Raw genomic sequence first — 27,619 nt, forward strand, 5'->3', positions numbered from 1 at the left:
GAACCATGCCAGCTCCTGCCTTGGAGGGTGACTCTGGGGCCCATCATCCCAAGTGAGAAGCAGGCCAGTGTGGGGACCTGGGCTGGAAAGGTTAGGGTCTGGGGCTGTGGGCCCTGTCCCTGTGAGCCTCCAGCCCCGAGTGATGCCACCTCTCTGGGCTGTCACTAGCCTGGGCCCAGAGGCTGATGTGACCCACACTCACCCCACGGGAGGGAGGCTGTGGGTTTAAGGGCCCTCCACAGGGCCCTGGCAAGTTCCCAGAATCCCTCCCAGAAATACTTTTATTAAAATAAACTGAGCAAGGCCAGGCAGCTCAAAATGATCCACACAAGGGGGTTCAGAGATCATCTGATGATGGAGACAGGAGACAGGGTGGGAGGGAAGCGGGTCACGAATGCACAGGAAACAGTGGGACCGTGGGAGGACCCCCTGCGGCCTCGGGCCCTCCAGCCGAGCTGATAGGCAGGCTCTGGGCTTTGGGGGCAGTGAGGGTCAATTCGGGGCTCCACGGGGCGTACTGTCCCTGTGTGCTTTCTGGGTGTGCTTGCAGAACAGGCCATAGAGCACCCGCAGTGTGCTCTTGGCATCCTTGTTCACGATGTCTGTGGACCAAAGGAGGGCAGGGCAGCTGGTCAGGCCTGGGTGGCAGTGACCGACCATCCCGGTGTGCCCTGCACTGAGGGGTTTCCTGGCATTCAGGATTTCAGTACTAACACCAGGAGAATCCCTGGAAACCAGGACAGTTGGTCACCCCAGGCCTGAGTCCCATGCCCGCTGCGTGACCTGCCTCCTCCTCCTGGCCAGTCCTCCCTTGAACCTTCCTGTGGTGCCTCCAACACAGCAACTCCTCAAGGTCTGGCTTCTCTGGACAGCCTGTCCCCAGAGACCTTGGTCTCCCCCACGCCAGGACCTCCTCCCCTGGGGCTGCAGTACCCCCTCCCAGGAAACCTTGGCAAGCACCCATTCTCCACCCCTGCCAGGCAAGAGGACTCTGCCAACGCGTGCTCATCCCCCAACGCCCTGCACCCCGTTCTGTGGCTCTCGCACGAGGCGGCCACCCAGGGCCGGCCACCATGTGGGCATCTGCCATGCACTCACCTTCAGGGCTGACGGGACAGCTGAGCAGGCCCTCATCCTTCAGCAGCTCCAGCGCCAGGGTGACGTTGTGAAGCTATGATGACAAGGCCCTGTCAGATGTGGGCACAAGCAGCAGCCCCAGGCCAGGCCCTGGGTCCCAAGTGCCAAGCCCTTCCTATTGTCTACGATGTCCATCATGAGCCCAAACTCCCCACAGCCCCCAAGGATGGGGAGCTCACTCCGTCACACAAACAATCCATGCCTCATTCCTCAGCCACTCACAGGCCCCACTCTGAGCAGGTGCTATACCACCTGGGAACACACATGCATCCAGGGGCCACTGCCATTGAAAAAGACAATCACCAAAGAGGATACCCAGTAGGGATCAGGGTCCTGGTCGAGGTGATGCCTGGTTGTGAGTCCTGCCAGGCAGGGAGAACTACCCAGGGAAAGGAGCAAGAGCCTGGGGTGGCAGATCCCCTTTGAGAACAGCTGTTTCCCAGGGCAAAGCACAGTGAAGAGATCGAGGCTCGGAGGAACCAAGGGGCTCACTGGAGCTCATGAGACAGAAAGTGCTCAAACCAGTCTGCCCACGGGAAGCAGACTGGAGACTGGAGTGGTCCCCACCCAGCTGGCTGTCCTTTCCGCCACCCCTTGCCTGGGGTGCAGTCTCAGAGATGGCCCCCTTTAGAGGTAGAGGGCGCCTGAGCATCAGTCAGGTCCCCCAGGGGTTCATTGCTCAGTTTGGTCCCTGCCTGGGGCCTCCTTTTGCTCATCTGCAAAGTGGGCTTACCACAGTTCCCCTGTGCCTTGCTGTAGGATATGGTGAGAGCGCAGGAGCACTGCCGGCCCTCCCGCAGTGGGTCCCCTCCCTTCCCATTCTAGCTTCTCCCTTGGGCCTCATCTACAACCAGAGTAGGTCCCAGCCATTTGCCTTAGGGCAGCAGCCTGGTGTGGGTGAAGAGGGACGAACTCCTGGTTCACCGTGACCTCAAACAGGTCCTCCCTTCTGCCTTAGCCACCAGTAGATACACTAGAGGGGCTGGACATCCCAGCCCACGGGTCAGCCGTGCCTGGTCCCGTTCCCTCCCTATCTGCCTGGCCACAGCAGTCCCACCAGGGCAGGGCAGTTCCCATGACAACCCAGCCAGGGGCCAAGAAGCCAGGTTGGCTGAGCGTTGGATGAGCAAGGCCAGGCAAGACTCATCCAGAATGCCAGCCTGGCCCAGGCCACCCTCAGCCATCTCCTGGAGGGCCCGAGCAAGAGGACTCTTGGGATCTAGCTTGGATATCTGTGCACTGCCACCCCCACCCCTGCCACTAAGTGTCTGACATCAGACAAGTCACACATCCTGGCTGGGCCTCAGCTGCCTCATCTGTGTCATGCGGATGATGCATCTGTCTGCCTGCCTCTCCAAGGCTGCCATGTGCGTTCAATGTGATGACGGACACAGAATTGAAGCCACAAAGCAAGATTTGAAGGGGAGGATGATGAAGGCACAGGAGCCGGAAGTGGGTTAGCAGAGTCCTTCTCCACTTGGGGACACGAAGATGGAGGGCAGGTCCCAGATGGAAAGGAGTGTATGGGCAGGGTGCCCAGCAGCAGCAGCAAGGCCGCTCCCCTATAGTCAGCCAACAAGGAGAAATGGGCCAGGCACGTTGGCTCATTCCTGTAATCCCAGCACTTTGAGAGGCCAAAGTGGGCAGATCACCTGAGGTCAGGAGTTCAAGACTAGCCTGACCAACATGGTGAAACCTTGTCTCTACTAAAAAATACAAAAATTAGCTGGGTGTGGTGGCACATGCCTATAATCCCAGCTACTTGGGAGGCTGAGGCTGGAGAATTGCTTGAACCCAGGAGGTGGAGGTTGCAGTGAGCCGAGATTGCACCATCACACTCCAGCCTGGGAGACAGAGTGAAACAAAGGCTATCACACGGAGCCAATGCTGCAGCACGCTGCAGGTGCCAATGCGGGGTGAAGCTCTGAGGCTGTCCAGACCAAGATGGACGGGAAGCTCTGAGTGGACAGACCAGAGCATCACCGGAAGTTCCCATCACTGTGTCCCCAGTTCTTCCTCCTAGCCTGGAATATTCTGGGAAACTAGGGTTGCAATTGTTGCTATTGCTCACATTCTTGTTATGAATATTATTTGCAGTTACATGGAGAGTAAAGGTCGGAGGGAGAACAAGACCCTGAGGAACCTGAGGTTCTAGATTCCACACTGTGCTCTCCTGCCTCAAAGCCCCGCCTTTGATATACTCAGTGAGTCAGAATCTCCCAAACTGTGATCTAGGATGGACAGGAAACGGGATATCTGTGGCCAAACATTTTTAGAAACTGATGGATTAAATAAAATAATATGGAAGTCCTTCACTGCAGGACTTATCAGAACCTTGAACGTGTTAGTGGGTCTCATGAACCTTCAAGACTAGACATGTTTCCCCAAGTTATTTATTCATAGAACCCATTTGTCACAGAGCACCTCCTGGGACCAATGTTTTCGAATAACTTTGTTCATTCACTTATTTAAAAAATACTTGTCATCTACTATGTACTAGCCATGCAACTAGTGCCCAAAACAGACCAGACCCCCTGCCCTCATGGAGCTTATGCTTTGGGAGCGGCTATCAACACTAAAAATTATGACATCTGCTTCTGTTTGTCACACTCCTCCTCAATGACACTGAATCCGAACAAAAGATCATCTGCCAGAAGAGCCGACCCTGACTGCAGGGCTATCTCACGATGCTCTGTCCAGAGATTTTTCTTCCATGTGCGGTTTGAGATGAAGATAAAACTACCACCTTCCACGGAGCCGAGAGAAGGTTACAACCCGGGAAGATGCGTGCAAATCCTCCTGGGGAAGAATAATTTAATGTGGAAGGATGCCAAGGATTCCTGGCTCCAGGGATTTGATTTCTGGGAGCAAATGATCCTCTCTCCCCCCGTCCTTAACTTCCGTGCCCATAACGAATGACTATCTCACATAAACACCATCCGCAGAGAGGGTCTGAGAATGAGAAATCCAATTTCAGGAGGCTGCTCTGCCAAGATAAAAGCTCCACAGGGGCCCACCTTCAGCAAGGGCTGTGTTCCCGCCCTCCGCAGCTGACGACCTCTCAGCACTTCGATTACACATTCCTGCAGCAGAGATTGCCCACAACATGCTGTAAAAATTCATTCTTGGGGTCTGAGCTAAGAGGCTGCTGCTCTTCCCCCACATCTAATCTGACTCATATTCAGAAGTAGGTTCTAAAATCAGTGGATTCAGCAAAGCGGCTGCACACAGCAACATGGAAGTCTGCACGTTTGTTCCCATCTTGTAACTGGGGCTTGGATGGTGCAACAGATTGAGCAGAGGCCCTGCAGCCCAGGGGCACCCCAGAGCGGCTCCGAGCTGGGTTCCAAGCCCCAGGCCCTCAGCCCACAGGTGGTCCCACCTGCCTCCTTCCTCCACCTTCTCTCCTCACCACTCACATTTCAGTGCCTTGCCTTCCCGAGGCAGGCTGAGAACCCAGTCTCAGCCTTGGCTTCAACCCCACCGATCCCTGGCACCCTCCATCTCCCAGGGGCTCATGCTGGCTCCACAGGAGGGAAACAGGGAGGTCCCTAACTCACTGTGTGCTCTGGGCCAGGCTTCTGTGCCTCTCTGAACTGTTTCCTCTGTGGAAATGGGGATGGGAAGAGTTCCTAACTCCAAGACCCAACATGAGGACTTACTAGCACATTTGTCCACACTGCCTGCGGGAGATCCCACCATCGGCCCAATTCTGCGCCCACACACTTTAGCAGGGCTGTCCCACATCACTGCCAAGGCCACAGGGCCTGCTCCAATGGAAGTGGCAGCCTGCCCATTCCAAGCCAGGGCCTCATGCCTTCTGTCTGGTCTCTCGTGTGTCTGCCATTGCCAGGAGGAAAGCGTGCCTGGGCCAGCTGCTGGTCCCAGGAGGAACATGGCAGGCTGTGGCACAGAGCCGAGCCACCCAGCCACGGCAGCCTGATCCCCATCCAGTCCTCGGAGGAGTGACAAAGTCTAACTGAGCCTCCAGCAGCTAAACTCAGTCGACCTGCCGGTCTGTGGGAAGACACGAGCGTGTTTTTCAGCCCCTAGGTTTTCGGGTGGTTTGTTAAGCAGCACGTCTGTGGCAACGGCTGGCCGATGCGGCTCCTCCGAATGGAAGAACCTAGGAAGCAGCGGCCACTCTGCCTGCCACGACCACCAGGACCGTAGACACTGACTGCCCCGGCCTCGCTGCTCTGACCCAGCATCCAGCTCTTGGGAACCAAGTCCAGAGCACTTGGCTTCCAGGGAAGATGGAGATCACACCCACTCAAGATGCATCCCCGCTGGGGCGAGGGACACGGCAGGCTGCGGGCGGTAGGCTGTCCTGGCATGAGGCTGCCACTGAGCAGCTGGGTGGTCCTGGGTAAGCCTCTCGGGCTCTGGGCTCCTCTCTGTAAAATGGAGATGCAACCCTGCCCCGCCCTCACAGGGGCATGGAGGTAGGATGGGGGAGAGGGCCAGGAGAGGCAAAGTGCAGGGAGCTAACCCCAAGGGAGTGTGGACTGTGGTTCAGGGCCCCACAGAGCACTGAGGGACTGCAGAGGAGCTGAGAAGGTGGGCAGAGCTGGCCGCCCGCCCGGGGAAGCAGGTGGGAAGCAAAGGCGGGGTAGGCTGGGCTGAGAGCACAGCCTGTGTGGATGCGAGGGAATGGGGGAGGACCAGGCCCTGGAGAGCTGGAAGCGGGCCAGAGGTCATGTGGCTGTAGCTGGGAGTCGGCAGGAAGGGAGGAGGGGACGTGGCTGGGGAGGCAGATGGGGCTTGGCAGTTGGGTGGTCCACTTAAAGCAGGGGAGAGGCATGGGGTGGGTGTCCAGGAAGGGTTGAGGGGAGGGGACCCAGAAGAAGGGTCTAGGTGGAGGAGGAGTCTGGTAGGGGCCCAGGGGGGACCTCACCTGCTACTGGGCCCCAGATAGGCCAAGAGGCCTGATCCAGTGCCAGGGACACCCTGGGCATATGAAAGGGATGGAAGCCTTTGTCTCTCTCAGAAACAGCCCCAAAGGCTGGCCCTGGGACTGGGCATGTGGCCCTGCCTCGTCTTCATCTCTTCAGAAAAAGCTACTGCTGCAGAGAGGTAAAGAGGCCCTCCTGCCCCGGGCCACGGGAACCCCGGCATGGATGGAGATAAGCTGGCTGCCCAGGATCCTGGGCGTGCCACCAGCCACCAACACTCCAGCCCGTCCACTGGGATGCACGCCTCCAATGTCACCTCCTGTGAGAGGCAAGGCTGGGGACACTAGGGACCACACGTCCCTCAGTGCTTTCTCCTCGATGGTTCTCCAAACTCTTTCTTACTACCTGTGTGGCCTGAGTGGGGGGCAGGCATTGTCAGCCCATTTTCAGAGACAGAAAACCTGAGGTCCAGGCAGGCAGGGAGCTGGTGGTGAAAAGCACAAGACCCAGGCCTCTTGCCTGGTAGTGACCCAGGGTAAGCCTTGGCCCCCCGTGGACCTCTGTTTCCTTATTTGGAAAGTAGTAAAATCCCTTCTCATGGGCCAGGCCTACCGGGTAGGAAGGGCACTCCTGACAGGGGAGCAGCCTGTGCCAAAGCCCAGAGGTGTGAGAGCCCAGGGAGCTCGAGGAAGTGGCAGCACACACAACAGGGGCCTGGTGGGGGCGGAGGCAGGACTAGCCAGTGGGCACTGAAGGCTGTACCTGGGGAAGAGGCGGCGGGAGCTGCATCTTCGCAGGCTCACCTGCCCTCCCACCTCACCTCCATCACTCTCTCCGTCCCTCTTCCTCAGGTCAAGCCACAGCCCTCGTGCCTGGATGCAGGCAGCCAGCTCCCAGCCAGTCCACCAGCCTCTAGGGTCCACGTGGGAACTGCTGAGCCCCCCCAGGTCAGGCCCCACCCTTCCAGCCCCTCTAGCCAGAGTGAAGCACTGACACCTCCCTGACCCATTCCTGTTCTTGCCCCACTCTGAGCCTTTGTTGATGCTATTCCCTCCCCTCTGCGAGCCCTTCCTCGGTAACTGTGCAAACCAACCCCTAACCAACCTCCCAACTCGCCTCTGATGCAATGCCCTTCTTGACTTCTTGAGATTATTCTAACCCCTCATTGTTCCAGGTCCCTCCTCTGACCCAGGCATCTGAACCAACACATTTTGCTGTGGCCCTGCAAGACCACATGTCACCAGGAGAACAGTGGGCATAGACTGAGAGGTCCCTGAAAGCAGGAGCTGTGCTGGATCATCTTAACATCCCATACAGCTCAGGGCCTGGCACTAAACAGGCCCTCAGGGAATGAGGGAACAGACGTGTGGGTAGAGGATGGGTGGGTGAGCAGGTGGGTGGATGGGCAGGCAGGTGTATGGGTAGATTGGGTGGATCAATAAACAGAACAGAAAGATGGACTGAAGGACAGACAGATGGATGCATGAAACGACAAGCAGGTAAATGGACAGTAGGCAAGTGGATGGATGAATGTATGGATGGTCAGACAGACATATAGATCAACTTCCTATGGGTGGGTAGACAGGCAGGCAGGTGGGTGGGTGGATGGATGGATGGATGGACTGGGTAGATGAATAAACAGGAAGATAGGTGCATGGACAGGCAGGTAGGTGGATGGATAGGTGGGCAGTTAAATGGATGTGTGCATAGATGGTGGGTGGCTTGGTAGGTGAACAGAAGGGCTAATAGGTGGATGGGTAGGTGGATAATAGGTAGACGGGGATAGATAGATAGGTAGATGATGGATGGACGGATAGATAGATGGATGAGTGGGTGGGTGGGTGGGATGGATGGATGAGTGGGTGGGTGGGTGGGATGGATGGATGAGTGGGTGGGTGGGGGGGTGGATGGATGGATGCATGGGTAGATGGGTGGACAGATGGGTAGGTGGGTGGGTGGATGGATGGATGGATGGGTGGATGGATGGATGGATGGGTGGGTGGATGGATGTATGGATGGAAGGATGGATGGATGTATGGATAGAAGGATGGATGGATGGATGGATGGATGGATGAATGGATGAATGAATGGTTGGTTGGTTGGTTGGTTGGTTGGTTGGTTGGTTGTTTGGTTGGTTGGGTGGGTGGGTGGATGGATAGATGGGTGGGGGTGTGTGGGTGGGTGGGTGGATGGATGGATGGATGGATGGATAGGTGGGTGGGTGGGTGGGTGGGTGGGTGGATGGATGGATGGATGGATGGATGGATGGATGGATGGATAGGTGGGTGGGTGGGTGGATGGATGGATAGGTGGGTGGGTGGGTGGGTGGATGGATGGATGGATGGATGGATGGGTGGGTGGGTGGGTGGGTGGGTGGATGGATGTATGGATGGAAGGATGGATGGATGGATGGATGGATGGATGGATGGTTGGTTTGTTGGGTGGGTGGGTGGGTGGATGGATAGACGGGTGGGTGTGTGGGTGGGTGGGTGGATGGGTGGATGGATGGATGGACAGGCAGATATATAGACAAACAAGCTTCCCCTACACCCTTCACGTCACCTGGAAGTGAATAAACAGACTGGTCATGTCAGTTCTGTATATCTGTTCACCCAGAGGTAGACCATCAAGAAAAATCTTTGGAAAACTTACCATTTCCGCAGGAGAGTTGGGAGTGAGGTAGAATTCCTTTAAGTGCAGGAAGAAGCCTTCAAGTTGTCCAATCAGCAGGAGTAAGATGACCCCGTCTGCAAACTACAAAGGTAGGAACTGAAGACTGTCATACGGAAGAAGTCTGGGGAAGCCCACGGTGTCTTTTACAGGCTGTGTGGCCCTAAGGAAGCCGTACAAGTTCTCTGAGCCGCTGGTTCCTTGGTGAGAAGTGGGGAAGACATTCCTGACCTCACAGGGTCGCAGGTAAAAAGTGGTTTCGGGCTGCCTGGTACACAATACCTGCTCAGTGAAAAGAGCGCTTTCTAAACTTACTGCAGAATAGCCTCATGTCAGTTTTTAAACAGCACGCTGTTTCACAAGCTACAGAAACACAGGGGAAAATAGAGTTAAGTGTAAAATTATTCCATCAGAAAAGGCAGAGAGCAGCACACCGGGCTCATCTCGCCGGCTGCCACATTAATATTTCTGTTTGTTCTGTCTGTATGTTCAGAGATAAAGCTGTCGTCCCTGCCACCAGCATATCATATGTTAATATAATCGTATTGAGTCTCTTCAAAGATACAAAACACAGGATGGGATATTGGAAGAAACTGCCATTCGAAGCCCTTAATGGAATTTCCTCATATTAAGCCTGTTTCGATGTTATTAGTTTGGGCCTGAAATCTTTTCCGCCACTATTCCTTGGTAATACAACTGGAATGCAAGGGACTTCCTTACCCCGTTTTATTGAACAGTCTCTAAATACCACCTTCGCACATGCCGTGAGTCTCTAAAACCCATTATTTTACCAAGGGAGAGAGAAAGATGGAACAGGTAGAATGTAAATCTCAGAAATCATAATCATCCTGTTTATACCCACATGAAATATAATAAAACTACAAATCTCTTATTTCATGCTGGCAGCGTGCCAGGTAATATACCAAACATGTGGGGCTCAACAGCTCATGTATCACTCACAACTCTACCAAGTTGCTGTCTTGCACCCAGTTTATAAGAGCCTGAGGTTCAGAGAAGTCCAGTAACTCACCCAAGGTCACACAGCAAATGTGGAGGGGTCTCAGCAGAGCCCAGGGCCCATAAGCGGTGGAGGCAAGAGGGAAATGTGTGTCTATCTGGCTGCAGAGCCTGGTACTTCCACCCTGCCATGCTGCCACACCATATCACACACACACTTCTCACGTGGCCACTGTATGAGGTGGTTATAAGCACAAACTCTGGCCCCAGCTGCCTGGGTTCAAATCCCAGGTCCACTACTTATCACTGTGTGACCTTAGACAAGTTAATTAACCTCTCTGTGCCTTAACATCCTCCTCTGTAAGTGGGGTAGTATAGTTCCCACTTTAGAGGATTATGGGGAGGATTCAATGAGCTAACATGGAAAGCATTTTACCTGGGGACTGGCACATAGTGAGGGCTTTACTGGTTTTAGCGACTAGGCATGGGAGTACATTAACCCCTCCCTCCCCAGCCAATGCCCATCCACAGTCTCTCTGAGAGGTCAGCAGCTCTGGCTACAAGCTTCATGAGCCAACTGGTCCCTCTGGGACCAGACTCCTTCCCCACCCCAGACCCCAGCACAACCCAGGTGGCCAGATGCCTACGTCATGTCCCATTAAGGCCACTGGCATCCAGCAGACTCCATGCCCACTCTGCAGGCCCCGGGGTTGGCAGCTGCTCTGCTCCTCTGCACCCCCTGCTCCCCCCTGCAGTGTGGGAAGCCTACGGGGACACAGCTTCACTGTGGAAAGCCACAGCCCACGGTGGGTGCGGACCCCCTGAGATTCTGCTCCTGCTCCTGGGAAAACTCAGCTTCAGTCAGCTGGGGGGTGCTGGGCTCCTCAGGGTGCTTGTGAGAGACACGGAGCCTGCAGACGGCGGGGCTGCGCTGTCACCTACGCCTGGCACATGGCGCAAATCTAATAAATTCTGTTTGGGCGAACACAACCACGCAGGGAAGACTCATGTGCTTCAAGTCTTGGCATCAGCTAGTCTAAGATTAATTATAAAATAAAATTATAACAATGAGAAGCAGTGACAGCCGGGGTGACTCCAGCTTTGTGAAGTGTTCCCACACCCCCACCCCCGGGATCCCACCGTGTCCCTGGTGGCCAGTGCTGCCTGCCAGCAACAGTCCCACTGGGGGGGGAGACCTTAAGCCTCCAAGAGGTGATACGACCCCCACCACACAGCAGGTTCCCAAGGCCTGCAGAACCCTCTTTCCTTCCTACAGCCAGTGGCCCTGCCCTGCCTGGGGACGCCGCAGCTCAGTCCCTACCTGGGTGTCCAGATTCTGCACAGACAGGCCCAGGCGGTCCAGCTTCTGGTTGACAAAGTTCACGATGGCCTAACCAGGGAAGAACACGGGCCTAGCACGCAGCAGGTGTGATGCAAGGACCTGTGATTCCCTCCTACAGCACAGGTGGGCGGTGGGTGGGGTGGGCGGCCCCAGAGCTGCTGAGAGCTTTGATCTCTCCTACCTCTTTCACTGCATTCACTTTCTCCGGAGCCAGCTTAAATAATTCATCAAAGACGTCCTCTGCAGACACAGATCCAATAAACACCTCATTACGATGCTATTATCTTTGTGCCAAACAGGGAATTTTTTTTCACAAAAGTTTCTTAGAATAACCAGTCCAGAGGGAGCTGTCGTTTTAGATCATGGTTCTCAAATAAAATAAACCTGGATTTGAGTCACTGCTCTCCTGGCCGTGTGGCCCAGGGGGAGTCACCTGGTTTCTCTGTGCCTCCCTAGCTGGGATTGTTGCAGAGAGGGAATTCGATAGCAGGTAACACACCTGGCCCTGCGGCACAGTGACCGGGCACACAGTAGGACTTCATAAACAGCCGCTCTTCCTGCAGCCGACACCTGTTACTGCGTCTGCACAGCTGCAGCCCTTTATCTGCCAGCTGGCCCTCCCTCCTCCCAGGGCCCTGCTCCACTCCCCAGGGCCACGGGAGCTGCTACAGGTGGGTGATCAGGGTCCATGAGTCTCCTCCCCTTGGTTTTAAATTGGCTGAGTGAGGGCTCCTCCCTGCTGCCTCCCCCCGCCCCCAAGAGTGTCTGAACCCGCTGCCTGCAAAAGGCCAGCTCTCTCAGCAACTCATTCGCTCCCTTGGGGTCTGGGAACAGCGGCTCAGGCCCCGGCGTCCAGTCTCGGGCGCCTCATGTCCTCAGGCTAATGCCCTTTGTGCACAAGCTGGATTCCTGCTATTTGCAGCTAACACACCTCCCATGAGGACACTGGTCCTTGGGCACCAAATACAGACTGGCCTGAGTTTGCTGTGGCTTCTGCCACTCAGCAGCTGTGTGACTCTAAGCAAGTCACAGCACCCCTCTCTGTTTCAGTTCCCTTGTTAGTGAAGGCGGGAAAGTAGCACCAAATAGCATCATGCACGTTAAAATGCCCCCTGAAATCAATAAACATGGTGGAAACAGCAGTGGTCAGGGAAATTGGGTTTCTTCACCCTGTGACACCCACTTCTCGTGCTGCCCCATGCCCAAAATACTGCTCCCTGGGCAACCCCTCATGTCCTCAGGCTGCCCCTCCTGCTACATACACAGATCCCCAGCCAGCCCTCCTTGCCCCTCCCTTCTCCTTTCTCCCCAAACTCAGCCTCCCTCAGCCCCCATTCTCAGAAGCTCCTGGCAGGTTATTATCTCTACCTCTGCAGGTGAAGTGCCCCTCATAGCATCCCTACCCACATAGCTATGTATCTAAGTGGGGAGGGTACAGGGAGAAAAAATAGTGTTAGGATGGATGGATATGGGTGAATAGATAGGTGGTTGGATGGGTAGATAGATGAATGGATGGATGAATAGGTGGATAAGTGGATAGATGAATGGATGGATGGATAGGTGCATGGGTGGGTGGGTGGATGGATGGATAGGTGCATGGGTGGGTGGGTGGGTGGGTGGATGGATGGATAGGTGATGGATGGGTAGATGGATGGATGAATGGAAGCATGAATGGATGGATGGAGGGATGAATAAATGGATGGGTGGGTAAGTGGATAGATGAATGGAAGAATGGGCTGATGGATGCATGGATGGATGAATGGATGGATGGATAGGTGAGTAGGTGGATAGGTGGGTGAGTAGATAGATGAATGGAAGAAAGGATGGATCCATAGATGGATAAACGGATGAATGGATGAGTGGGTGAAGAGCTGGCCAGACCACTGACAAAGGAATGGATGCATGAAAGAAGTAGCAACTAGATCAATCCACTGATTGGTGAACAGCTCCGTCAGAAGAGTCGATGCCACATTATTGCCCACTCACTATTGAGCACTGCCCACATGCTGAACACACTCACAAATTATCTCCTTTAACCCTCACTGCCAGTTTAAAAGGTGAGTGCCCTTTTATAGATGAGGAAACTGAGGCACGGACAAGTTAAGGTACTTGCCCAAACTTAAGTGGCTAATGAGTGGGAATACTGGTGTTTGAGCACAGACCACTGACTCCAGAGCCCACACATTTAACAGACTCCACCATCACCGCCTATGTGAATTATAAATCTCTCTCCCCACAGAAATGATATAATGAGAAAGAGCAGCCAGCTCCATGATGGACAGACAGAAAGAGGGACAAATGAATAAGAATGAGGCTTGAGATACAAACAGCAGGCGACGGGCAAATGAGAGAATGCTCAGCAATTAACCCTCCATCAAGACTCGTCTGCATTAACAGGCATCAGATAGGAACAGATTTTCAAAAATGAAGAAAGTACTCACTCGGAGGCTGGTCCTTGTCTGTGCTGTGCAGGGGGTGGAAAAAGCAAACAAATGGTTAAAAAAAGCCCTGCAAACCTACAATGTCTCAATATGACAAGCATCAGTGCTGGCAAGCTTGCAAAGAAACCGGCATGCTGTGGTTTTCCCGGCAGCTTTGTAGGTAGGGCAGATAGCAGAGAAGGTCTCTGTGGGAAGCAAAGGACAGAAACAGGTTCGTGCCCTTCCCTGAGGCTTCCACACCTGGCAACATTAGGATTTTGCTGGTTTTGTGGTTCCTGTTTCATTCTGAGGGAGATACATCACACATATCATAAAGTGCACAAGTCGTACGTTTACAGCTTGTGCGTTTCACACATACACACTTGTGTGATCACCCCCACTTACATGCTGCAGACCCTCCCAGCACCCCCCGCCCCCCACCGTGTTCTCTCTTCCATCCCCTCCCTCCCTACACTGACCACAGCTGCGATTTCTCTTGCCATCTATTGGTTTTGCCTGTCCTGGAAGTTCGTGAAAATGAAACCATACCATGTGTTCTCTTTTGGGTCTGGCTTCTTTCACCCCATTTTTACTGTTTTTGAACAATTTTTCTTTGTTTTTTTTTTGGTCAGGTTTTTAGATCCACCCCTACCCCACAGAAGAGAAGTTCTGTAGGTCCAGGGCAGGCCAAGTCTCTCTAACCACAGCCCTCCAGAAGAGAGCTGGGCCCCACGGGGCAGAGCCCAGCAGCCTGGGACAGAGACCTGGGCTCAGCACAGAGGCCAAGGCTGCCAGGAGGGACAGACACCATGTGCTATCCACACAGCTCCAGCACCAGCCAAGCCTTCAGAGGATGGCAGCCCCACCTGGCCAGCAACTTGGCTGCATCCCTGTGAGAGTCGTGAGTCAGCGTCACATGGAAGCCAGCAAAGGTGGATCTGCTGGCAGCTGTGCAGCCCCTAGGGCCCATCCCTCTCCAGGCCCCACCTGTTCTGCTCCACAGGGAGCAGGATGGCCAGCCCCAGGGGGCAGGGAGCAGGATGGCCAGCCCCCAGTGGGCAGGGAACAGGATGGCCACACCCCTGGTGGACAGGGAGCAGTATGGCCAGCCCCAGGGGGCAGGGAGCGGGATGGCCAACCCCAGTGGATAGTGAACAAGATGGCCATGTCCCAGTAGGTGGGGAGCAGGTGGCCATGCCCCAGTGGGCAGGGAGCAGGATGGCCACACCCCCCAGTGGGTGGGGAGAAAGACGGCCAGCCCCTGGCCATTCAGGGGCCTCTAAGACTCTTACAGCTTTGCAAGGAAAGAGGAACATCCTGCTCACACTAGAGAGACAGATTCACTGGCCCCTGTGACCCAAACCCAGGGCCCCCTATCCTAGAGAACAAAGCAGGGTGGCTAGGAGGGGCCAGGCAGGGACCTGATTGGAGGCTGGAATGAAAGGGGTCCTGTGTGCTACCGTGGAACAAAGGTAGAGAAAAAGCCAGAGTGTGAGGGCCCTTCCCACAAAGGTTGGGCAGATCTGCCCGGGCCCCGCCCTGCCTCCGTCCACCGCTGTGAGCCCCAGCCCCATCCACGGGCCCTCGTCCTCCCTCACCTGTATTCAGTGAGCTGTTCCACCGACTTCTCTGACTTCAGACCACTCTTGGTGCTCTAAGAAAAATAAAGGGGAAGGAAATTAAATAATCCGGAAAACCCTGGGGCCCAAAGCAACCCCAGTGTCCCGTTTGCTCTGCATCATCTCTCCTCAGGACAGCCGCCTGGCTTAATTGTCTTTCTTCCCCCAAGATTCTTGAGGTTGGGGATGTGTCTGCCTCACTCCCCGAGGCATCCCCAGAGTCTCACGGCGGGAGGAGGGCCGTATCGGAGCATGTGGCTATGAACAAATGAATAATGAAGGAGTGAATCAATGAAGTCGCCTCTGATTTATGTTGGCAGTATAGACCAAGCCACACAAGTGCTTGGTAGGGAATTATAATCAATGGTTTTAAAAAACAGTAGAAGGCCAGGTGTGGTGGCTCATGTCTGTAATCCCAGCACTTTAGGAGATGAAGACAGGTGGATGGCTTGAGCTCAGGAGTTCGAGACCAGCCTGGGCAACAGGGTGAAACCCCATCTCTATCAAAAATACAAAAAATTAGCCAGGCACAGTGTCTCACACCTGTAGTCCCAGCTACTTGGGAGGCTGAGGTGGATCACTTGAGTTGGGGAGGTGGAGGTTGCAGTGATTGTGCCACTGCACTCCAGCCTGAGCAATAGAGCAAGACGCCATCTCAAAAAAAAAAAAAAAAAATTGTAGAAATGACTCTGACTAGGTTTAGCCAAACTTGGCTTATTCTCTTGGGGCAAGTCCGAGGTAAGCCCTCAGACACGAAGCCCCTCTGCATGAGGGACCCGAGGCTGGGGTAGGGCAGGTGGGGCCCCCTATTGTGATGTTCAGGGTCTGTCTGGAGAGGGAAGCGCAGATTCCTGGGTATTAACTGCAGCACAGGCAGGCCACACGCTAGACAGAACATCTGAGGGTGGGGAAACCTGGGAAGGCTTCCTGAAGGAGGAGAACGGGGCACTGTCACAGTCATCAGTGATCTAACAAGAGACAGCACCCTCATGGTGAGAGTAGTGGTTTTGCTTCAGGGGTGTGAAGGCTCCCTGTGGCTATGAACAGACGGCCACACATGGCTCAGGGATATGGCCTGACAACCCCTGGCCTCAGCCTCTGCCAACCAGATGCCCTCTGCTGAGGTCAAGTGGAGCTGGCCGACCATGGACCTCCTCATGTCCCCAGGCCTCTGCCAGCCCCACTAGACTCTAACCAGCCTGTCCCCAGCTCCAGACAGCACCTCCTGGCCTTCCTGGCCGGATTCTATTTCTCAGGGTTCCCTGAAACTCACCCTGGGTGAGCCCCGCCCCAGCCAACTCCACCCATGCAGGGTGGGCAATGGGGACCCAAGACGTTCAGCTTCTGCTTACAAATCCCTGGGGGCCCAGCTGCTACCTCAATGGTGATGACCTCCACCTGGACGTTGGTTGGGAGGGACAGGTTGGGCTGGAAGCGCTTGGCCAGGGCCACAAGGAGGTGCAGGGTGGACAGCAGGTCCTTGTTGAAGATGGCTGGGAAGAGAGTGGAGACAGGTCAGAGCCCAGGGGGCCGCCAAAACGTGCAGCCAAATGCAGGCTTCCTCATTGTCAGAACGACATCTGCAGATGAAGGAGGTCTGTGTCCAGCCTTCTGCAGAGCAGAGATCTGGAGATACATGTTCAGAACCTAAAAATCATCACACTTCACTCCGTCATCCCTCCTCTTAGAATATAGCCCAGGGGTACCATCTCCCTTGTGGAAGCAGCTCTAGACAAAGATGTTCACTGCAGCACTGTTTACAATTGGAAACAACCAAGTGACCTCTGGGAAGGCACTGGCTGAACGATCATTAGGTTTCAGCTCAATGTGACTTAATTCAAGGTTGATTTCATCAACATCAATTACTGATTGTGAGACCTTACACGTTGCGAATGCAGGCGCACGTGACCCAACAAAACCTGGGTTTGAAAACTGACTCTGTTAAACCCTCACCGCCCAACCTTGGAGAAGCTGCTTAACTTCTTTCAGCCTCAGTTTTCTCATCCGGGATGGGGGTCGAGGGGATATAAAGAATTGAAGGGAAAGAAATCTATACCAAACTGTGAACCAGGTGGGGTAGGGAATTTTAGGTGTTTGGCACACTCTTTTGTTTTTTGGTGTTTTTTTGATATGGAGTCTTACTCTTGTAGCCCAGGCTGGAGTGCAATGGTGCGATCTTAGCTCACTGCAACCTCCGCCTCCCAGGTTCAAGCAATTCTGCCTCAGCCTCCTGAGTAGCTGGGATTACAGGCACCTGCCACCACACCCAGCTAATTTTTGTATTTTTAGTAGAGATGGGGTTTCACCATGTTGACCAGGCTGATCTCGAACTCCTGAAACCTAAGGTGATCCGCCCACCTCGGCCTCCCAAAGTGCTGGGATTACAGGCGTGAGCCACCGTGCCCGGCCAGGCACACTCATTTTTTGTACAGGCAGGGCCTGCAGATATTCCAATACGTTAATGAAATGAGAGTGAGGATGGGCTGACCATGGTGCTTGGAACTCAGCAGTGACTGTCATTCTCCACAAAACCGTTTGCTATCCTTGGGCTGCACTTTGCTGCAGTAACACCCTCCGGGGCACAGACATGTGCTGGGCTGTTGGCTGCTCTGCCAGATGCCTGACTGTGGCTGCCCGAGGCTTCTACCTCCTTCCGGACTCCCAGGTTGTACCCCTGCTGGGAGGAGGATGAGCACGCCTTCCTGGTGGGTGAGAAGCCTGAAGCAGAAGGACCCCAGTGGCCCCACACTCCCCCGGGGTGGCCAGGTTGCGGCCCACATACTCTCCACGCTCCACTTGGCTTGCCGCTCCTCCAGCTGCAGACTCCGGTTCACGGCCTCCAGCACCACTGTGAGCTTGTGCTTCTGGCTTGCGGCTGTCAGGGCGATGTCCTCCGCTTCCAGCTTGAGTGCCGCCAGTCTCTCTGGAGGCAGGAGAGGGTGGTGAGGGCCCCTGGCTGGGGGCAGCTCAGAGAGCACCTGGGGACCCTCCAGGAGGCTGAGCCTGCCTGGTGCTTCAGAGAGCATGGGTCTGGAGAGCTCATTCTTGGCGTTGGACCGTGGGCCACACCCACAGCCTCAACCAGGTATGCCCTCCAGCTCCCAGGAATTGGTGGGGCACGCAGACCACATGATGTGAGCAAGTCTCAGCCCCCTGAGCTGGTCAAGACAGCCCACCTCACCTTGATCAGCCTGTGCCTGCAGCCCTTGCTCTTCTGCACAGCTGTGTCTACTTCATCTCTGCAGGGCAGTGTGGCCTTGTGGTTAAAGCCTACACTCCTAGGCTTCTATCCTGAACCCCCTGCTTCTCTAACCGTGAGACCTTGGACAAATTATGAGGCATTTCAGAGGCTCCCTTTCGTCATCTGTTAAATGGGGATAGTAACAGCACAGGGCTGTTCTTTTTTTTTTTTTTTTTTTGAGACGGAGTCTTGCTCTGTGCCCCAGGCTGGAGTGCAGTGGCGCGATCTCGGCTCACTGCAAGCTCCGCTCCCCCGGGTTCACGCCATTCTCCTGCCTCAGCCTCCCGAGTAGCTGGGACTACAGGCGCCCACCACCTCGCCCGGCTAATTTTCTTGTATTTTTAGTAGAGACGGGGTTTCACCGTGTTAGCCAGGATGGTCTCGATCTCCTGACCTCGTGATCCGCCCGTCTCGGCCTCCCAAAGTGCTGGGATTACAGGCTTGAGCCACCGCGCCCGGCCAGCTGTTCTGAGGATGAACTGCGCCTGCTACATGGGACATGCCGGGAAGTGCTAGCCGCCTCAGTGGAATTGTGCAGCCCATCTCCAAAGAGCTCGGCGAACACTGCGGAGGCTGGCCCCAGGCGAAGTGCTGAGGACATGGAATCGGGCCTATCCGGGGCCTCCAAGACCACAGTTGTGTGCAGAAGAGATGCGTAGACCAGACATGACCACACAAGGGCAAAGGGAGAGGGTAACTCTGGGGCTTGTGGGGACACTTGCCCAGGGCCAGGAGGAGACCCTGAGAATGCACACCCCCAGCAAAGCCCCTTGGAGCTTTCCAGACTGAGGAGGAACATGGAGGCAGGAGCCCAGCCCTGTCCCCAGCCACCCAGGACTGCCTATTTTCTCTCCAGCAGCCTGGGACAGCCCGAGAGCAGGGACCATGGGTTCTTTTGTTACCTCCCAGCACCTCAAAACAGTAGGCACTCAATAAGTGCTGGAGAGGCAGTGTGGTGTGGTGGAAAGATCACCAACCCAGGTGTCAGAGCCCCAGCCTGAGCCCCAGCTCAGCCCCCTCACTCATGGGCCATGGACAGCGCCTCCATCTCCCCAGCCCAGTTCCCATCTAGAAAGTGAGACAGGTGTGCCTAAACCCGGGGTCATTGTGGGGACCGAGGGAGAGAGCCCAGCTGTAGGGCCTGGAGGGGCCAGGTCAGGGGGATGGGGCCAAGGCCCAGGCAGCCCCAGAAACAGCCACTTACGGAATAGGTGGTGCAGGATGAGCCCGTCGAACATGTCCTCCTCCAGGCTGCGGACCACAATGTGCTCGGGGAGGAGAGTGGTGTTGATCCACTCCATCAGCACCTGCAGGCCCCAAGGGGACAACTTTTGGGGGGATGGGGGCTTCTCACCTGGCCCTACACTTGGCTTGGAATGCCTGCCTCTCGCCTGCCAACTCCTACCCATCTTTCAAGACCTGGTCAAATGTCACCTCCACTGGGAAGCCCTCCTTGATCTCCCAGGCTGAGTTAGGGGCCTGCTCTGGGTTCCTGCAGACTCCCTGCTTCTCTTCATCACAAACCTGAGCAGCGTGGGGCTGTCATTATCATGGGTGAGGTTTTAGTACCAGGAAGTGGGGTACTACCATAGCAAATACCTAAAAATGGGGAAGTGGTTTCGGGAATGGAAAGAATTGGATAATGAACACTTGATAGAAAAAACCTAGATTGCCCTGAAGAGATGGTCAGTAGAAACATGGATTTTTTTTTTTTTTTTTTTTTTTTTTGAGACAGTGTTTCGCTCTGTCACCCAGGCTGGAGTGCAGTGGCATGGTCTCAGCTCACTGCAAGCTCTGCCTCCCGGGTTCAGCCATTCTCCTGCCTCAGCCTCCCGAGTAGCTGGGACTACAGGTGCCCACCACCAAGCCCGGCTAATATTTTGTATTTTTGGTAGAGATGGGACTTCACTGTGTTAGCCAGGATGGTCTCGATCTCCTGACCTCGTGATCCAACTGCCTCGGCCTCCCAAAGTGCTGGGATTACAGGCATGAGCCACCGCGCCCGGCCTGCAGAAATATGGATGTTAAAGGTGTTCCTACTGAGGTCCCAGGAGGAAATGAGAGACATGACATTGGACGTGAAGATGGAGGTGGGAATTGTAGTGATGCATCCACAGCTCCAAGAGCCCAGGATGCTGCAACCATCAGAGCTGGGGGGGAAGGGAGGAGACAAGGCCCCTTGAGAGCCTCCAGAAGGAGCCGATCCTGCCAACCCCTTGGTTGATAACCTCTGGCCTCCAGCACTGTAAGACAATAGGTTTCTGTGGTTTAAGTCATCCAGTCTGCAGTCACATGTTACAGCAGCCCTAAGAAGCTAATGCAGGGACTGCTGGTGCCTTGCCCCTTCTTTGACTGGTGCCTACTGGCCCAGCTCCCACCTGCAGCTCTGCTCAAAGCTGTCCCCCACTCTGCTTGTGCTCAAAAGGTCAGAGTGCCAGGGAATCAAGGCCCAGCCCTTTCTCAGACAGCAGCTGTTCACTAAAGATTGTCAGGAGGTTGTCAGGGGGTGGTGTATAGATACCCCAGCTCCATTGCCCCTTGGGAAGGAATGCTCTGAACCTGCTCTATGCTGGCTCCAGGATACCCAGCAGGCTTGAGCCCCCAGAACCATGACCAGCTCCATCACTAACCATGTATTGGCCCTTTCCCTCCCATGACTCCTGGCACAACCTCCCAACTCAACTACTGGTACCCAAATCCTTGTCTCAGGATCAGCCTCTGGAGGAGCCTGAGCTGGGATGACATGTCAGCACCCCTCCAGGTCTTCCAGGCAAGACCACAGATGGTGTCCCCAGTGCCAGGCACAGGGCTGGGCCAGGTGTGCTGGCCAAAGGTGGGAAAGGTGGATGGATGGAGGGAATAGGAAGGATGATGGAAAATGGCCCAGAAAGCCTCTGGGTATGGAAGATGGTATAGGCCAGGAGGCCTCTCTGGAGGAGGCAACAGAGAGGCCATGTGGAGACTGAAGACACAGAGGCTGAGGGAAACAGAGGCCTGGAGTCTACCTGTGCCCAGCTGGTCCAGTGGCCATAGCAGCAGACCCATAACCAAGGAGAGAACTGAGCACAGGTGACCCAGGCCCACCGCCACCACCTCACCAGTTCTCCTACACCTTGGGCAGCCAAGCTGGGGAGGAACACCGGCTTAGGGGCTGGCAGCTCGTGTCAAACCACAGCTCTGTAATGGGCAGCTGCATGCCCCTGACAGATCAGGTCACCTGTCTAAGCCTCGTTGTCTGTCCTGTCCCCAGGATGTAGGGGACAATAGATTCCCCTCAAATCGCATGTGGTTGCTGGGATGGTGTATGTGAAGGCACACAGTTGGTGTTCAATAGATGTTTGTTCATGCAGGCTCTGTGGGTGACTTGCTCCATTCAACAGGCCTCCCAGGGGTCTTCGGGGGTTGCCACACCCCAGCCTGAGGTCAAGGAATGGGGGCGGTCTGCTGTCCCCGCCCCGTGGAGGCCACTGCCTGGTCTGCCAAGTAGAGGCACCCAGGGAAGCCAGGGCTGTGGACGCTGCTGTACCTTCTGCAGTTCTTCAAATTTGGGGTCCTTCCGGGAAGTCGGTGGCAGGTATCTCTTCTTTCCTCCTGGAAGCAGAGTGGGTATGACAAGCGCGTGGGGACCCTGTGGGGTGCTTGGCCACGCTCCCTGCAGGTCACCCACAGAGTCTGGCACCACAGCCCCAGGGGCACTGGCCTTGCCACTTCCACCCCAGCGTGCTTTCCCTCGTTTCCCTCACAAACACCAGCTCATCCTCAGACACTGCGGCATTTATACTTTGAGACATAAACTTGGAAGTTATTTCTTGATTACTTGACATTCAAAGTTAACTGGGCATACTATGTTTTATCTGGCAACCCTACCTATTTAGGTCAAGTGAAACCCCAGCCAGAGAGGGGAGTAGGTGCCCAGGCTCACCAGGCTCTAAGGGGCAAAGGTGGGACTTACCCCAGGTCTGCCAGGCCCCTCCATGGCCCCTCTCGTAGTCCGACTCCCTGGGGCAGCCCTTAGAGGCCCAGCAGCTCCCCTTCCCCAAGGCCATGGCCAGCATCTGCCCACATTTTAGACTCACAGAACCCACAAAATGTCAGGGCCGAGAAGGACCTCTGAGATCAACTAGTTCCAACGTACATGGGGGGAAACTGAGTCAGCAGTGGGGACTGTCTTGCCTAAATTCACAAAATGCATTGTCTCTCATGTGACTCCAATAAAGGCTTTTCCTAGACATTCAGAAAATCTTCAAGTACTACCCAGCCCCGTGTCTTCTGACGAATGGGAAGGCAACAGCATCATGGGTTGATGTGCCCAGCACAGGGCAGGCTCTCAGCAAATGCTTGGGCTAGTGAGCAGGTGAGTGAATGAACGAATGAATGAATGAACATGGTGCTGTCCCTTCCTGGAGCAGACTTCCTGCCACTTGAATCATCCAATATCCCAGCTCTGCTTGCCAGAACTTTAAGTATCTTAAATCAATTGTAAAACAAAAAATTCTTTTTTTTTTTTTTTTTTTTTTTTTGAGACAGAGTCTTGCTCTGTCACCCAGGCTGGAGTGCAGTGGCTGGATCTCAGCTCACTGCAAGCTCCGCCTCCCAGGTTTATGCCATTCTCCTGCCTCAGCCTCCCTCCCGAGTAGCTGGGACTACAGGCGCCCGCCACCTCGCCCGGCTAGTTTTTTATATTTTTAGTAGAGACGGGGTTTCACCATGTTAGCCAGGATGGTCTCGATCTCCTGACCTCGTGATCCGCCCATCTCGGCCTCCCTAAGTGCTGGGATTACAGGCGTGAGCCACCGCGCCCAGCCTCCTCAGGACACTTTCTAATCTTCAATGGTTTAAACACAGAATACCAGATGGTGAAGAAGCCAGCCAGGTGACTCTGGACCAAGCTTGTCCCCTCTGGGGTCTCACCTGCCGCACCAGGGACCCTATTGGCACTGGACTTCCTGCTCCATAACACCTACTTAAAAGGCGGCATTCAGGGCCGGGCGCGGTGGCTCATGCCTGTAATCCCAGCACTTTGGGAGGCCGAGGCAGGCAGATCACGAGGTCAAGAGATCACGACCATCTGGCTAACACGGTGAAACCCCGTCTCTACTAAAAAATACAAAAAAAAAAAACAAAACAAAACAAAAAAAAAACTAGCCGGGTGAGGTGGTGGGCGCCTGTAGTCCCAGCTACTTGGGAGGCTGAGACAGGAGAATGGCATAAACCCGGGAGGCGGAGCTTGCAGTGAGCTGAGATCCGGCCACTGCACTCCAGCCTGGGCAGCAGAGCGAGACTCCGTCTCAAAAAAACAAAAAAAAGAAACCCCATCACTACTAAAAACACAAAAATTAGCCAGGTGTGGTGGCAGGTGCCTATAATCCCAGCTACTCGGGAGGCTGAGGCAGGAAAATCTCTTGAACCTGGGAGGTGGAGGCTGCAGTGATCCGAGATCGTGGCACTGCACTCCAGCCTGGGCAACACGAGATTTCTGTCTCAAGAAAAAAATAAATAAATAAAAATTAAAAGGCGGTATTCACAGGAGCTGGAGAAAGCTGCATTCTGTTCCCTTCCCTTAAATTATTTCACACGTTTTGTCAGCACATCTATGTTTTTGTGGTTACACGAATTCCAATGAGTTCACCTAAAGCCCTTCCCCCGGGCCGTCTGGTTGCTTCCTGCTGCGCTGTTGTTCGTTTGTTTCTTTCAGAGAACACAGGGAGGGTGACAGCTCTGGGCACCTGCACCTGTCCTTCTTTTGAGCCACCTCCTAGAAAGGAGGTTTCAGGGACTGTGGCCGCCAACCCCCCAAAGAGCTCATGACACAGAGCTTTGCTGAAAGGGTGACCCACACTTGTTGAATTGCTCCATCCTATGCTCACTCCACTTTTGAAAGAGACCCACACGTGTGAGGGGAGCACATCAGGAGCCCCATACTCTGCAAAGCATCGCTGCCTGGTGGGCATCACTGTGGGGTGGGCATCGCTGTGTGGTGGGCATCGCTGTGGGGTGGGCTTCGCTGTGTGGTGCCTGTGGAACCCCAGTTCTGGGACCACCCTCCTTGGGCTCAGAACCCAGCTCCACCACTTGCTAAGAGTTTCCTGTTGCTGTGGCACGTTATCCCTTGTGCCTCAGTTTCCTCATCTGTATAAAGTAGGCAATGACGCCCACCCTTGGGAATAAACGAGTTGCTATAGGTAAGAGGTGCTGGTCTAGCAGAGGCACACAGAAGGCTCCCAGGACAAGAGCAATTGGTATTCACCATCGTAATCCACATCGTCTCTCACCTGGAGAGAAGAGGTTCTAGCTCTGCAGAAGGTTCCAGGAGGAGGAGTTGGGTCAAGCATAAAGCAGAAGGCGGAGGCAGGGGTGAGCAGAATTGGGCACTCAGCTGACAGCTGGGAAGGCACTGCATGTCCCAGGCATGGCCAGGCTCGTTCTTGCCATGCAGACCCTCACCCTCCGCCCTCAGACCCGTGTGGGCACACACCTTGTGAGAGCATCTCCTCCGCTGGGGGCTCCACCCCCTTGGGGAGCTGCAGCAGGTCATACAAGGACTCCAGCTCCATCACCTCCCAATCCTGTAGAGGAGACGGGAGAGGACGTCAAGGTCTGAGAAACCCCAAACTCACTGAGCCCCTCATTTCCTCTAGACCTGCAGGCAGAGAAGGAGGGTAGAAGCCGGGCTCCAGGGGCACGTCATCATGCCAGCCTAGGCGGGGGGTACGGGCCCTGTGAGAAAGAGCCCTTGAACCAACCCTTACGGGGTGATGGGGTAGAAAAAGGCACAGAAGCTGAGGGCGGACACAGCCAAGCAGACTTGGTGGGGAAGTGGTCCTTCCTCAGGCAGGTGCAGAGCGGCTGCCCACCACGCTCTTGCAGCCCCCAGCCCTCTACCCAGGGACTCCCACCCCACCCCAGACAGTCAGGATAAAGCAGGTACAGCTCACTCCTCAGAGCTTGTCAGGTTGAGCTCAAGGGAAACCTCCCCGGTCGTCCTGTGTGGGGCTGGCTGAGGGGGATGCGTGGAATGGTGACATCTCCCATACCATAAACCGGAAGGGCCAGGGTTGACAGAGGCACTGTTCATCTTCCTCGTCCTCATTATGGGCAGAAGGCTGGGCTCGCCACATGCCCAGGACAGGGGCAGACCCGGAGGCCAGCCCAGCCCTCCTTCCGGTTCCCCTGGCTCACTTCCTCTCCCGCAAAGGCTTCGCCGGCTCGGCTGGCGCCTTTTGGCCTCCCTCTTCCTCCCTCTTCAGTCCCTGGGTCTTCTCAGTGTTTTCAAACTCAATCAGACATTGGGGTGGGGGATCACACAGCAGAAGTTGGTGGCCAGAGCAGGGAGCCCCCAGAGCTGTGGGAGACGGAGGCATTCACTCGACCGGAGCCACTCGTGTCAGACCAGCAGCCAGCCCGGGGTGGGGGATGCCAGACTCCATCCTGCCCTGTAGTGTGGAGGTGGTGGGGAGCCCAACTAACTCCCAGCCCCTTAATCCCCAAGCTGAGGGCCATGGTCAGAGAAGACGAAAGCACCCGGCCTGGGCATCAGGAAGCCTGCGTCCCAGGCCAGCTCCTCCTCACTCGGGCTGTGTGACGTTGGGCAAACCTCCTGCCCTCTCTGGTCCTGGATGCAAGCTTACAAGGAGGGCCTGGACTCAATGCTGCCCAAAGGGATCAGCAGGCTGGGCAAGCCCGTTCCTGGCCCCAGGGCCTCAGTTTCTTCACCTGGAGATGGAGGGGTTGGCTGAAGTTCAGGGACAGAAAACTCCTCCGTAGAACAGGGCGGGAGGACTCCGAGAAGCCTCCGAGCAGGGGCAGCGGGAGGGGCCATGGGGACTCAAAGTCCCAGTTTACCGACTCCCTTCCCCAGGTGGCCTCGGCTGGGACTGCACTCTGGGATCCTTCCCAGGTGGTGTCTGGGCCCCTCCCTCCGTGACCCCCAGCACCCAAGTGTGGTGGCCCCGATGCCAGAACTCACCCAGCCGCTTTCTCCACGCAGGAAAACGACGGCCTACTGGGTGCAAAGTGTGGTCCCTGGGTTCCGAATGAAAGCAGCTTCCGGGTTCTTCTGGGGGCTTTGGGGACCAGGCCAGGAGGCAGGAGCCCCGCCGTTCACTTCCTCCAGGGCCCGCTCAGCCGGCAGGAGCTTCCTCCTCTCTGCAGCAGGGCCCAAGGGGGCGGATGCTGTGAAAGTGAAGCTGCCACAAACCTACAGAAAGCTCTGCCCGGGGCCCCAGCGCCCGCCGTGCCACCTGGGCCCCAGCGGTTCTGCAGGCCACTTAAACTCAATGCTTCTATTTCTTTCCCTCTTCACGCCTTCCCCAAATCACGCCGGTTTCCCCGCAGGCTGTTCACCTCCAAAATGGCAGCTACTTAGGCCAGAGCCTGGGGTCGACCGCCACAACCCACCACCAGCACCCTGTCGGCCTGGCCGCCACACTCCATCCCGCACCGCCGTCCTGCCACCTCCACACCCCGCCCTGGGCCAGGCCCGTTCCTCTCCGGGGACCACGCAGGAGCCTCCTACCTGGACTCTGAGCTGCAGCCTTCCCCACGCCCCCTGCCTGCCCCTGAGCTGAGTCTCCCACAAGCCCTCGGAGGAGTGAGTCACTTCCTGTCCCCACTCACTCAAACCCACCAACGGCGCCCAATAGCTCTTAAAATAAAATCCAGGCTGTGCAGCCCAGCCCATGAGCCCCAGCATAAGTAAGCTGCCAGCCACACCTGCGTCCTCATCCCCCAACCTCTCTCCCGGCCACGGCGACCACCTGCCTCCCTGCCTTGGTGTCTTCACATGTCCTGTTCCCTCCACCTAGAAGCCCCTGCCCCAGTTTTCACGTGGCTGAGTCTCTATCCTTCACACCTGCTTAAATGCCTCCTCCTCTGGGAAGCCTTCCCTGACTGCCCTCCCTGAAGTAGGTCCTCCCTATGATTCTTTACCATGGCCCCTGGAGGTTTCCTTCACGGCACTTAAACCCAGGGCATTATTGGCTCAGCTGGTCGGTCAGCTGGTGTGTGACGCCCGCCTCCCCACCAGACTTCTGCTCCTCAGGAACTGCTATGGTCTCTCTCAACCATGGTTACATACCCATGTCTAGAACAATGAGAGAGCTGCTATGGTCTCTCTCAATCACGGTTACATGTGTCTAGAACAATGAGAGGGCTGCTATGGTCTCTCTCAATCACGGTTACATACCCGTGTCTAGAACAATGCTTGGCACAAAGCGGGCTCAGCAAATAAATATTGATGGTTGTTGTTGCCAAGGGGATCCGGAAGGCTTTCCAGAGGAGAATGGGGCCTTGACGGTTGCATAGGAGTTTGCAGCAAAAGAAGGGGTGAGAACGTGGCA

At 55.5% G+C, this 27,619-nt stretch overlaps 2 protein-coding genes across 6 annotated transcripts in view; one reads left to right on the top strand and one right to left on the bottom strand.

Moving 5' to 3' along the window:
* SULT4A1 (sulfotransferase family 4A member 1) overlaps positions 1-27,619 on the top strand; it is a 996,812-nt gene that overhangs the window by 621,707 nt on the left and 347,486 nt on the right. The window lies entirely within an intron of this gene.
* PARVG (parvin gamma) lies at positions 264-26,863 on the bottom strand. Of its 5 annotated transcripts, XM_050805993.1 has the most exons (15): positions 26,797-26,863; positions 26,248-26,426; positions 24,757-24,847; positions 21,808-21,872; positions 19,486-19,588; positions 17,823-17,963; positions 16,418-16,533; positions 15,020-15,075; positions 13,443-13,465; positions 11,183-11,241; positions 10,981-11,049; positions 8,685-8,786; positions 4,155-4,220; positions 1,099-1,171; positions 264-602 (listed from the first exon to the last, which is right to left on the bottom strand). In XM_050805993.1, exons 3-15 carry the CDS (start codon positions 24,833-24,835, stop codon positions 493-495), a joined length of 1,062 nt encoding a protein of 353 aa, XP_050661950.1. In that variant the 5' UTR covers positions 24,836-24,847; positions 26,248-26,426; positions 26,797-26,863; the 3' UTR covers positions 264-492. The 5 variants fall into 5 exon arrangements, with proteins under 5 accessions (XP_050661950.1, XP_050661949.1, XP_050661952.1 ...); XM_050805992.1 differs by lacking the exon at positions 26,797-26,863 and having other exon boundaries at positions 26,248-26,772; XM_050805995.1 differs by lacking the exons at positions 4,155-4,220; positions 26,797-26,863 and having other exon boundaries at positions 26,248-26,767.

This window comes from Macaca thibetana, chromosome 10 (assembly GCF_024542745.1).
Source record: "Macaca thibetana thibetana isolate TM-01 chromosome 10, ASM2454274v1, whole genome shotgun sequence".
Classification (NCBI taxonomy): domain Eukaryota; kingdom Metazoa; phylum Chordata; class Mammalia; order Primates; family Cercopithecidae; genus Macaca; species Macaca thibetana.